Source organism: Dasypus novemcinctus, chromosome 28 (assembly GCF_030445035.2).
Source record: "Dasypus novemcinctus isolate mDasNov1 chromosome 28, mDasNov1.1.hap2, whole genome shotgun sequence".
Lineage (NCBI taxonomy): Eukaryota > Metazoa > Chordata > Mammalia > Cingulata > Dasypodidae > Dasypus > Dasypus novemcinctus.
The window spans coordinates 36,087,073-36,100,216 of record NC_080700.1 but is presented as its reverse complement, the minus strand read 5'-3'; the positions used below and the strand labels follow the sequence as shown (position 1 = coordinate 36,100,216).

Here is a 13,144-nt window from a genome sequence, read left to right as displayed (position 1 = left end):
GCCACCACTGTTATTCAGCATTATACGGGAAGTTCTAGCCAGAGAAATTAGGCAAGAGAAAGAAATAAAAGGCATCCAAATTGGAAAGGAAGAAGTAAAACTTCCCTATTTGCCTTTGATAAAATACTATATACAGAAAATCCTGTAAAGTCCACAGGAAAGCAGCTAGAATTAACAAATGAATTCAGCAAAGTGGAAAAGTACTAGATAAACACCTAAAAATAGCAGTGTTTCTATACACAAGTAATGAACAATCTGAAGAAGAAATCAAGAAGAAGAAAATTCAACTTAAAACAGCAACCTAAAGAATCAAATATCTGAAATAAACCTAACCAAAGATATAAAAGGCTTATACCCAGAAAACATCAAAACATTGCTGAAAGAAACCAAAGAAGACTTAAATAAATGGAAGGACATCTCATATTCATGGATTGGAAGACTAAATATTGTTAAGATGTCTAGTGAACCCAAAATATTTTCCAGTTCAACACAGTCCCAAATCAAAATTCCATCAGGCTTATTTTCAGAAATGGAAAAGTCCATCATCAAAGTTATATCGAAGAGTAAGGGGCCCCAATTAGCCAAAATCATCTTGAAAAATAACGAAGTTGGAGGACTCACACTTCCTGATCTTAAAGTTTATTAAAACCACACTAATCAAAACAGCATGGTCCTGGCCCAAGGACAGACATATAGATCAATGGGATTGAACTGAGAGCTCAGAAATAACCCTCAAAGTTATGGCCAACTGATTTTTGACAAGGGTACCAGGTTCACAGAATTGGGAAAATATAGTCTCTTCAAAAAGAGTCTTCAAAAAAGAGTCAGGAGGTCATCAGAGGTGTTACACTTACCCACTCCTCAGGAGGACCCCAGAAACAGCCAAAGTGGATACAACCCCAGGTACCGGTTCTCCTGAAGGCTACGGAGTCCCACGGGGATATTGTCATAGCAGATCGCTCTGGAGCTCAGTACCATGTTAGTGGGTCCTACTTTGGAACTTGTGTCCGAGTGTGATGGAGTTGCACTCAGATGTGACCTTTCTACACATGCCTCTTCTGTCACTTTTACTGAACCTGTGGTTGGCGCTGGGGTTGGTGCATACTCAGGAGACTTGAATCCCTGGACTGGCCATGTGCCAGCTGGGCCCTGGGCCTCAGCAGAGTTGCAGCTCCTACTCTCTGATTCATTGGACTTATGCAGGTCAGCTAACAGGGAGGTGAAGATGGCCCATCACCATACCAGGAAACTGAGAGTGCCTACAACTGCAAGCAGGAGAATTGCACCCATCAACCATGTGGGATCTAAGCTCCCCCTCAAAATAGAGGTGGAGTAGACATCACTATCCCATGGCCCACAGAATGGAGGAATAAAATATGGATTAGAGTGGACTTACTGATATTCTACTATAAAACTTTTGTGACTACTAATAGAAGAAATTGTATCATTGATGGGGACAAAGTGACCACAGTAGTTGCTGAGGGCAACTTCCCACTCCCTAGTGAGAAGAAGAGGTGTGATATGGGGGCATTTTTGGGGACTTGGAGTTGCCCTAAATGATATTGCAGGGTCAGATGCTGGCCATTATATATCCTGCCATAACCCACTGAACGTACCAGGGGAGAGTGTGAACTACAGAGTAAAACTATTACCCATGTGGTACAAAAAAAAAAAAGGAAATGGGGTAAAATGTTAACAATTGGTGAATTTGAATAAAGGATATACAGGTGTTCTTTGAAAAAAACAAAAATAAATAAATAGCTAAAAGAAAAAAGTGCTGCTGGGAAAACTGGATGCTCATGTGCAAAAGAATGAAGGTAGACCCCTAACTCACACCATGTACCCCAGGGTACAGAAAGAGTGGAGCACATTCCCCAAGGATTATGGCGGTTAAGGTCAGCACCCCACAGGTCTGAGAGGGGTGGACCTGGCCCCCACGGATTAGGGAAGGCAGGTGGCCAACTCATTGCCCTGAGTGGGTTGAAAAGGTTAGGGGAAATGTTTTTTTCACGTCACTGTAACTAGGGTGGTTAAGACTCTAACCCAAAGATTGGATAAGGTGTGGCAATCACCCCAACGCTCTTGGAAGGTAAGGTCTGGAGCTTAGTCGACACCCAGATGCTTGATGAGGGTGGACCCAAGAAAATGGCCACTGGGCAAGCCTGTGGGAAGGGTGGGTTCCCATAAGGCACCAAGGAGAAGAAACCATCCTCTTAGGAATGACTCTCAGACTGAAACCCAATGGAGATGCCCTTCAGGTTTACTGAAATGTAGAGGACCGGTGACTCATGTTTCCCTTCCAATTTCTCCTTATTGTTAAGAAAATGATTATCCTTTGTCTGTACATTTGTGTATTAGAAACAGAAAAATTGTTTTTTAAGTTTCAGAGGTCTATAGCAGACAGGACTTTGCCAAGACAAACTATTTCTTTATATTGATTGTGATACGATTTAATACTTGCACTGTTACTGATTTAAGGTTTTTAAATTCTTTATGGGGTTTGTATTATTTTTGTGACTCTACTGTAAGTTTGAAAATATTTCAAAATAAAAATTTTAAATTAAAAAAAAGAAAAGAACTGCTTTTGGCAACATCTATAATATACGATATGAGTTTGCATATTATATAAACTTCGTTTTTAATCCATTCTTGACTTTCCCCCACTGAAAAATAAAACCAACAAGATTTTCAGTACAATTCATTTTATTATTCTAATGCAAGAAAACATTTCCAGGCTTATTTCCAATTTCAGCTTGAAAGAATCTGACCTGAAATTGACAGTATTTAATATCTGTGGTGATCACCACCAAATATTTAAGAATATAAAAAAAGAAATAACTTGGTAGTATTCCAAATTCATTGCACAAGGATCCTTTCTATCTAAAGCATTTTTAAAAACTGCAGTCCAACTAAAAACCCATTTCTTTGAAAACACTTCTGTGGTAAAATAATATATTTCAGTTGATTAAAGGTATTATAACTAGAATGTAAAAATATTACATTTTTCCAAATATTATTCATTTTATTCTTTTCATTTTGTGTTTCCTACCATCCATCTACAGGCTAATCAAAATACAAATGCATGCAAACAAAACAATCTATAATTTGAAATGAGATAGAATTCAAGAACAAAAGTTAGAATTAACTCATGAGGTAAATTTTACTTTCAAGAGTAAACATCACCGTTGTAAGAAATGTCTCTTTTTCCAAAGATGTTAAAATGTATATTTTCATGGAACCCTTATTTCAGGAGTCCGAAATCAAGTTAAATAAAACTCCATGCTTCCTAGAATAGTAAGTAGCATGCAGTATAGCCTTAAGGAAAGAAATAAGAGTTAACTAGTCTAAAAGCATAACTCACTTATATTTTGCTTTCTACCCAATTAAAAATAAGTCCACTAAAATCACCTGAAATGATGCATTCATTTTAAAATAAATTACTAAAACTCTAATATAAACGTAAATATCTGTACCTAAAGCCATCCATCTCCAAACAACGTTTTGGCAAAATGTTCAAGTAAAGGAATCACCCAGAGCATTTGTGGCCCTGAAGAGCTAAGTTTCTCCGAGCTAACACAGAGTGGCCAAGTGATGGAATCCCCCCTGCTTGATTAGGGAAGGAAAGTGACTATCAGATCGTTCTCCAAGTGGAGAAGAGTTCCTAAACCGAGTCAGAGGGGACCATCAAACTGAAAGACGCCATACTGCCCGCTGGTCAGCCAGCCGGGCTGGGAGGCCGCGAGCTGCTCGCCCTGGCCGTGCCGCAGGCCCACCTGGACCTCAGCCTTCAACGTTCTCACGCTGCAGAGAGGGGCTGGGTGGAAGTCCCGCAGAGCCTGAGGAAACGGGGTGGTAAACTCCCATTTCCGGTCGCCTGTCAACTTCCTATAATTCAAATCACCCTTGAATAAAATTAAATTGGCTTTTTGCAGTTCAGCATATAAGTCAGGGGCCACCTGCGCCATCGCAGTGTATTCGTGAGGAAGAGTCCAAAAGATATGGTCCTGGTACACCCACCTACCCGTCCGGACATAGTTTTCCCAGGCAGCCCCACACTTGGACACCCACTTATGGCTAGAGCCTTTCATCTCTCCAATTAGCCACTCAAAATCATGGATAGTTGTATCAGAAACGAACCAGGGGATGGTTTTTCCATAAAAATGGACCTCAGTGGCCAGTTGAGAGGACAACAAGAAGTCAGCTAGCACTAAATCTGTAACCAGTTCAAACCCAGAATTATCCAGAACAATGTCCACTCTAACGACAGATGCTTTCTCTCTTGTTTTCTTGCAATTGCTAAGTAATGACCAAAGACGTTCCATGTCATTCACTAAAATGAAAGGTTTTAGGTCTTCCAAAGAACTTATTATATTGTTCTTCTGAGCACTCGCTTCCCCGCCTGATAGAGACAGATCACATTTATTGCCCCACAGTGAAACCTGAAAGAGAAAAAGTACAGAACATTTGCCCTTATTTTGAATAACCAACAAAAACTCTATTGTGTATGGTGAGAGACTGAGGGAAATGGTTGCTAAAAATAGCCATAAAATGTGTTTCTACAAAGCACTTAGTATAAAGTACCCCATGAATCTATAATCTCTCTGAAAATGCAAAGACCATGTTTACATGATAACAAAGTAAAAAAAGAAAAAAAACACTTTTAATTGCTCAGTTTGCAGTAGACTTTTAAAAAACGGTTGGGGTGATTTTAGTACTCCTACTGTTTAATCAGAATGACAGGTTTGGCATCCTGCAGTAACTATGAACATCATCAGACACTGTGGAAAGAAAGGTTTCAAAGATTACTTTATAACTTAGTCAAGAGGAAACTAAGCAGTTCCTCTTTTCCTGCATTTCTCCACCATACCCCAGTTTCTTTTACTAGTTGTGGATCTTTAGGACTTGACAACCCATGTGGGATTTAGGGGTCTCCCTTGTATAAACAAGAAACTGGACAAGGTGATGCCTAAAGACCCTCAAACCCTAATAATAGGGTTTTGCTTTAAAATGAAATAATACTTAATATTAATTTATAGTAAAAACCTTATATTTTATAAACTACAACTTAAATTACATGTTTAGGACCCAGGCTCTGGGGTCAGACAGACCTGAGTTCAAATACCAGCACATGCAGTTAATGACAATAGCAAATGACGTACCGTCTCTACAGGCTCAGGTTCCACCACTGAAAAACGAGGGTAATAACAGTATTTACCTCGGACCACTATTGTGATAATTAATTAAAATTCTGCAAGTAAATTACTTACACAATTATAGCATGTGCTCAATAAATGTTAGCCAAATTAGATTCTACTTTCATGTTTGGATTAAAGAGGAAAATGCATGTTCAAACAAAGAGTATTATTTTTATAAGAAAGAGAAATGAATGAGTTTTTTAAGTGTTAAATAATAAGTAAAGTACTGCCACAGCCAAGAGCACAGGGCTCCCTCCCAATCAAAGGGCCTTCCTGCCAGGAGGAGCCGGTCAGTGCTCCCCATCTGCCCCCGGCTGCCCATGGCTGAGGCCAAGTAGAGGGGGGCTCCTTCTTCCACCCACCCCCACTGTGGAAACAGAGGCTCTAACCTGCGCATGGCACACTGAGATTACTGGGACCCCAAGCGCCCTTCCCCTGGCCCGTGAGGGGTGGTTCCGTGCCAGGAGAGCTGAGCTGAGAGCACCTGCGGCTTGGCACGAACCGCACATGGTGAACTTGGAGATGGTGCACCTCCCATCCCACCGAGCGCTCAGTGCTAAAGCTGGAGGGTCACTCGGGGAGAGCGTCCCTACCTTCCGCTCCAGAGCCCTGGTTCAGAGATTTTACCTGGGGTGGAAAAGCAGGTGATAAAACAGACGGTTCCTAAGAGCTTCCCAAATACAGAGCATGCTCTTCTGACCAAAATGGAATGGAATCAGAAATCAGAAACGGGGAAGCGGACTTGGCCTAGTGGTTAAGGCGTCCGTCTATCACATGGGAGGTCCAAGGTTCAAACCCCGGGCCTCCTTGACCTGTGTGGAGCTGGCCCACGTGCGGTGCTGATGCGCGCAAGGAGTGCCCTGCCATGCAGGGGTGTCCACTGCGTAGGGTAACCCCACATGCAAGGAGTGCGCCCCATAAGGAGAGCCGCCCAGCATGAAGAAAGTGCAGCCTGCCCAGGAATGGTGCCGCACACACAGAGAGCTGACACAACAAGATGACACAACAAAAAGAAACACAGATTGCCAGTGCCGCTGATAAGGACAGAAGCAGTCACAGAAGAACACATAGCGAATGGATACGGAGAGCAGGCAAGTGGGGGGCGGGCAGGGAAGGGGAGATAAATAAATAAAAAATAAATCTTAAAAAAAAAAAAAGAAATCAGTAACAGGGAAAAATTTGGGAAACTTGCAAATATGTGAAAATTTAACAACACACTCCTAAATAACTAACAGTTAAAGAAGAAATCAAAAGGAAAATCAAAACCAATTTGAGAAGAATAATGATCAAGACACAACATCTCAAAATGTATAGGATGCAGCTAAAGCGGTGATTGGAGGGAAATTTATAGTTGTAAATGCCTACATTAAGAAAAAAGGAAGATCTCAAATCAATAACTTAACCACACTGGAAAAAGAAGGGCAAACTAAACCTAAAGCAAGTAGAATGAAGGAAACAGTAAAGGCTAGAGTAGAAATTAATGAAATATAGATGGAAAAACACCAGGGGAAAAAAAGCAATGAAACCAAAAGCCGATCCTTGGAAAAGATCAACAAAATTGACAAACCCTAGCTAGAATGACAAAGAAAAAAAATTCCTAGAAGCACACACACTACTGAAACTGACTCAAGGAGTAGAAAATACGAATAGAATTAGAACAAGTTAAAGAGATTGAATCAGTAACCAAAAAATTACCCACAAAGCAAGTCCAGGCCCAACTGCATTCACCATTGAATTCTACAGTTCAAAGAATTAACACTAATTCTTCATAAAATCTTCCTAAAAATAGAAGAGAAAGGAACGCTTACCAACTCATTCTATGAGGACAGTATTATCTTGATACCAAAAGCAAAGACATTACAAGAAAACTACAGACCAGTATCTTTAATAAATATGGACACAAAAATCCTTGATGAAAAAAAATACATGCAAACTGAATCTAACACCATATAAAAACGATTACACGTCATCACCAAATGCAACTTATCACAGGGATAAAAGGTTGGTTTAATATCAAAAAAATCAATTAATAAAAAATTGAACAAAAACAAAAATCATATGATCATCTCCATAGACACAGAAAAAGAATTTCACAAAATCCAACATCTGTTCATGATAAAAATACTCAACAAATTAGAAATAATAGAAGGGAAGTTCCTCAATCTGATCAAGGGCATCTATGAAAAATGCACACCTAACATCATACTTAACGGAGAAAGATGGGATGCTTTCCACCTAAGAAGAAGAACAAGACAAGGATATCCACCCTTATCACTGCCATTCATCATCATACTGGAGGTTCTAGTCAAGGCAATTAGGCTAGAAAAATAAATAAATAAAAGGCACCCAGATTAGAAAGGAAGAAATAAAGCAATCTCTATTCAGAGATGACATGATCTTATACATAGAAAATCCTAAAAAACTATTAGAACTATTAAATAAGTTCAGCAAGGTTGGAGCATCCAAGATCAACATATAAAAATCAAAAGTATTTCTATACACTTGCAATGACAAATCTGAAAATGAAATTAAGAAAACAACTCCATTCACAACACCATAAAAAAATAAAGTATTTTGGAAGAAATTTTTGGAAAGAAGCACAAAATTAATTCCCTGAAAACTAAAAACATTGTTGAAATTTATGGGAAACGGACTTGGCCCAGTGGTTAGGGCGTCCGTCTACCACATGGGAGGTCCGCGGTTCAAACCCCGGGCCTCCTTGACCCGTGTGGAGCTGGCCCATGCGCAGTGCTGATGCGCGCAAGGAGTGCCCTGCCATGCAGGGGTGTGTCCCCCGCGTAGGGGAGCCCCACGCGCAAGGAGTGCGCCCTGTAAGGAGAGCCGCCCAGCGCGAAAGAAAGTGCAGCCTGCCCAGGAACGGCGCCGCCCACACTTCTGTGCCGCTGACGACAACAGAAGCGGACAAAGAAACAAGATGCAGCAAACAGACACAGAGAACAGACAACGGGGGGGGGGGGGGGGGGGGGGGATTAAATAAAATAAATCTTTAAAAAAAAAGAAAAGAAATTTTAAAAATAGCTAAACAAATGGAAAAAACACACCATGTTCATAGAGTAGAAAACTTAACATTGTTAAGATCGCAATATTCCTCAAAGAGATTAACTCATTTAATGGAGATTAATCAGAATCCCAGCTGACTTCTTTGTACAAATTGAGAAGCTAATTCTAAAATTCATAGAGAATTTCTAGGGACCGCAGAAAAGCAGAAACAATATGGAAAAAGAAGAAGGAAGTAGGATGACTCACATTTACCAATTTCAAAACTTACTACAAAGCAATGGTAATTGAGTGAGTGTTGGGAAGTGGATTTGGCTCAACAGATAGAGCATCCGCCTACCACATAGAAGGTCCAGGGTTCAAACCCAGGGTCTCCTGACCCATGTGGTGAGCTGGCCCACGTGCAGTGCTGATACACACAAGGAATGCTGTGCCACGTAGGGGTGTCCCCCACATAGGGAAGCCTCACGTGCAAGGAGTGCATCCCATAAGGAGAGCTGCCCAGCGTGAGAAAAGTGCAGCCTGCCCAGGAGTGGCACTGCACACACAGAGAGCTGACACAATAAGATGACGCAACAAAAAGAGACAGAGATTCCCAGTGCTGCTGACAAGATAAAAGCGGACACAGAAGAATACACAGCACATGGACATAGAGAGCAGACAATTGGGGGGGTGGGTAGGGCGGGAAAGGGGAGAGAAATAAATGAAAAATAAATCTTCAAAAAAAAAAAAGAGGGAAGCAGACTTGGCCCAATGGATAGGGTGTCCACCTACCACAGGGGAGGTCCATGGTTCAAACCCAGAGCCTCCTTGACCGTGTGGAGCTGGCCCATGCGCAGTGCTGATGTGTGCAGGAGTGCCGTGCCGAGCCGTGCCGTGCCATGCCATACAGGGGTGTTTCCTGCATAGGGGAGCCCCATGCACAAGGATTTGTTTGTAAACTGATCTTTCCCTCTGTGCATATTAGATTATATTGGATTCATAGATTTAATTGATTACGTAAAACTCTTGCGCCAGCAGGGTGTTGAGTCCCCACCCTTTAGTGGCAAAGGACAGAGTTAAGGATTTTGATGTTAGAGTTTGATGCTGAAGCCTTAAGCTGGTGCCCCGGGAAGAGAGGAGCCCAGGAAGCCTGACCCTCACAGACGTCAGCAGCCATCTTGCTCCAACATGTGGAAATAGACTTTGGTGAGGGAAGTAACTTATGCTTTATGGCCTGGTATCTGTAAACACCCTTTATAAAAACCAACCAATTTCTGGTATTTTGCATCAGCACCCCTTTGGCCGACTAATACATAATTTAACAAAGAAAGACAAAAAAATAATAATTTTTAAAAATGGGCAAAGGCAAAATATCTGAATAGACATTTCTCCAAAGAAGACATATAAATGGCCGATAAGCACGTGAAAAAATGCTCGACATCTTTGCTCATCCGGGAAATGCAAATCGAAACCACAGTGAGGGGGAAGTGGACATGGCTCAACTGATAGAGTGTCCGCCTACCATACGGAAGGTGCAGGGTTCAAACCCAGGGCATCCTGGCCCATGTGGCGAGCTGGTCCCCATACAGTGCTGCCGCATGCAAGGAGTGCCATGCCATGCAGGGGTGTCCCCCATGTAGGGAAGCCCCACGTGCAAGGAGAGCGCTCCTCATTGAGCTGCCCCATGCAAAAAAAAAAAAAAGTGCAGCCTGCCCAGGAGTGGCACCACACACATGGAGAGAGGACACACCAAGATGACGCAACAAAAAGAGACACAGATTCCTGGTGCCACAGAGAATTCAAGTGGACACAGAAAGCAGACAACAGGAGGGGGGTGGGCAGGGAAGGGGAGAGAAATAAATAAAATAAATCTTAAAAAAAAAAACGACACAGTGAGGAACAGATGTGGCTCAACCAACTGGGCTCCCATCTACCATATAGGAGGTCCAGGGTTTGATGCCCGGGGCCTCCTGGTGAGGGCGAGCTGGCCCACACGGAGTGCTGGCCCTGTGCAGGAGTGCTGCCCTGCACGGGAATGAAGCCCTGCATGGGAAAGCCACCCCGCGCAGCAGTGCTGGCTGACGTGGAGAGCTGGCACAGCAAGATGACGCAACAAAATCACAGAGGAGAGAAAATAAGAAGACACAGCAGGTCAGGGAGATGCAGTGGCACAAGAGAGTAATCACCTCTCTCCCACTCCGGAAGGTCCCAGGATCGGTTCCTGGAGCTGCCTAATGATAATACAAGCAGACACAGAAGAATACACAGCGAATGGACACAGAGAGCAGACAACGGGGGAATGGGGGGTAGAGGAGAAATAAATAAAATAAACCTTAAAAAAAAAAACCACAGTGAGAGCCACTTCACACCAACTAGAATGGCTAAAACTAAAAAAAAAAGTCAGGGAGCAGATGTGGCTTAAGTGGTTGAGTGCCCGCCTCCACATGGGAAGTCCCAGGTGTGGTTCCCAGTGACACCTGAAAAAACAAAAACAAACAAGCGAAATAAATGAGAAAACCAATTCAGGGAGGCTGGTGTGGCTCAGTGTTTAAGTGCCTGCTTCCCATATATGAGGTCCTGGGTTCAATATCTGGCTCCTGGTACCTCAAAAAAAAAATCAGGGAGGGAAGCAGATGTGGCTCAAGCAATTGGGCTCCAGTCTACCACATGTGAGGCCCAGGGTTCGATTCCCAGGGCCTCCCGGTAAAGGTAAGTTGTCCTGCGCCACCACAGAGAGCTGAGAGCAGACAGCAAGCGCAAACAACAAGGGCGGGGGGTGGGGGGAATAAATAAATAAACTAAAATAAACAAATCTTTAGAAATTAAATGAAAAGAAGCTAGGTGCCATTTAAAAAAAAAATAAGGGAGAGCAGATGTAGCTCAAGTGGTTGAGCGCCTGCTTCCCATGTACAAGGTCCCAGATTTGATCCCCAGTCCCTCCTACAAACAAAACTATCAAGCGAAAAAATCAGCTCTCACTGGGGAGGAGATGCAGCTCAGTGCCTGAGCACCTGCTTCCCACATACGAGGTACTGGGTTCAATCCCTAGAAGCTCCTAAAAAAAAATTCGGGTCACAAGCATTGGTGAGGATATGGAGAATTTGAAACCTTCTGACACTGCAGGTGAATGTAATATGGTCCAGCAAATTTTATAATACAATCTGGCAGACCCTCAAATGATTAAACTTTGACCCAGCAATTCCACTCCTAGGTACAAATAAAACTAAGGAAAAGGAAAACGTTTGACCACTCAGAAACTTGTACACAAATGTTAATAGTGTCATTATTCATAATAGTTAAAAGATGAAAACAATTTAAATATTCATTAATGAATGAACAGATAAATAAAATGAGGTGTAGCTAGATAATGGAATGTTATTTGGCCATAAAAAGGAGTGAACTTCTGATACATGCTACAACATGGATGAACCTTGAAAACATAATGGTATGTGAAAGAAGGCAAGGAGAAAAGCACAGTTTTATGATTCTACCCACATGAAAATCTAGTATAGGGACAAATAGAGTGAGAGAGAATAAAAAGTGGTCACTTAGGACAAGGGCGAGAGGGTAAGGATGTCAGAGGGAGGAGGCAGGGGTGTGTGCAGGAATTGCTAAAGGACACAGGCTATCTTCTTGAGGTGACGAACATTTTCTAACATCAAGTATGGTGATGATGATTGCATATATCTATGAATAAAGTAAAAACCACTGAAAAGTACACTTAAATGGGCAAATTGTACGGTGTGTGAATTATATCTAAAAACTGCTGAAAAATAAAAAAATAGTTTTTAGAAAAAGAAAAATAGCTGAAGTTTACAAGGGCACAGTTTTGATCAAGAAGCACATACAGTGGTCTGTGATGGTATCTCCCAGATGAGATTAGGTTTCCTGTTGACCTCCAGTACATTTCCTTCCTACCATCTTCAGTCTGTAATTATATTTATTTGTCCAGTTATTCATTTGTCTATATTCCTTCAAGATGACCAGTTCAATGGCAGCAAGGATTGGTCTGCGCTCTTCCCCATCAATTGCACAGTACCAACAACAGTGTCTGACACAGAAGACATGGAAATATTTGCACGTACAGCGGTGGGTGCTACGGCTTTTAAAAACAGGTCAAGGTGGCAGACTTGGCCCAGTGGATAGGGAGTCCGTCTACCACATGGGAGGTCCGCGGTTCAAACCCCGGGCCTCCTGACCCATGTGCAGCTGGCCCATGCGCAGTGCTGATGCGCGCAAGGAGTGCCGTGCCACACAGGGTGTCCCCCGTGTAGGGGAGCCCCACGTGCAAGGAGTGCGCCCCGTAAGGAGAGCCGCCCAGCATGAAAGAAAGTGCAGCCTGCCCAGGAATGGTGCTGCCCACACAGAGAGCTGACACAACAAGATGACGCAACAAAAAGAAAGTTTCCTGTGCTGCTGATAACAACAGAAGTGGACAAAGAAGAAGACGTAGCAAATAGACACAGAGAACAGACAACCGGGATGGTGGGGGGAGGGGAAATAAATAAATAAATAAATAAATCTTAAAAAAAAAAACAGGTCAAGATGTAGAACCAGCAAGATGGCAGTGGAGTGAGGGGCTCCTAGAGTCAGCTCCTGCCACAGGGCGGTTAGCAAACACCCAGAGCTCTCTGGAGTCAGCTGAAGCACCTGTTTGGGGGCTCCAGGAGGCCAGAAGGGCATCCTGCAACCTCCTTGAAGGAGTGGAAGGAGGAGATGCCCGTCTGCAGAGAAGACTGGTAAGCAGAGGCTCCATGCCCTGGAGGCCGGTGCCATCCTCCACTGAAGGCACAAGCTGCCTCAGAAGCTGTTCCACGGCTGGAATTGGAAGCTCCACTTCCCAAAAATGGGGGAGGAGGAGGCGGTTTTGCACCAATTTCAGCTACTGATGAGTAAATTCAGCGGCTACAGTATGATCCTGAGAACAGCTCAAGTTTGAGCCTGTCCGA

General features: G+C 42.8%; 1 protein-coding gene across 1 annotated transcript in view; it reads right to left on the bottom strand.

Moving 5' to 3' along the window:
- Window positions 1-2,685: 2,685 nt before the first annotated feature.
- ARMT1 (acidic residue methyltransferase 1) overlaps window positions 2,686-13,144 on the bottom strand; it is a 30,110-nt gene continuing 19,651 nt past the window's right edge. The window contains exon 5 of the mRNA XM_004460381.5: window positions 2,686-4,439. Coding sequence (XP_004460438.2) covers window positions 3,672-4,439 — 768 coding nt within the window. The 3' untranslated portion in view covers window positions 2,686-3,671. The remainder of the gene's footprint in view (window positions 4,440-13,144) is intronic.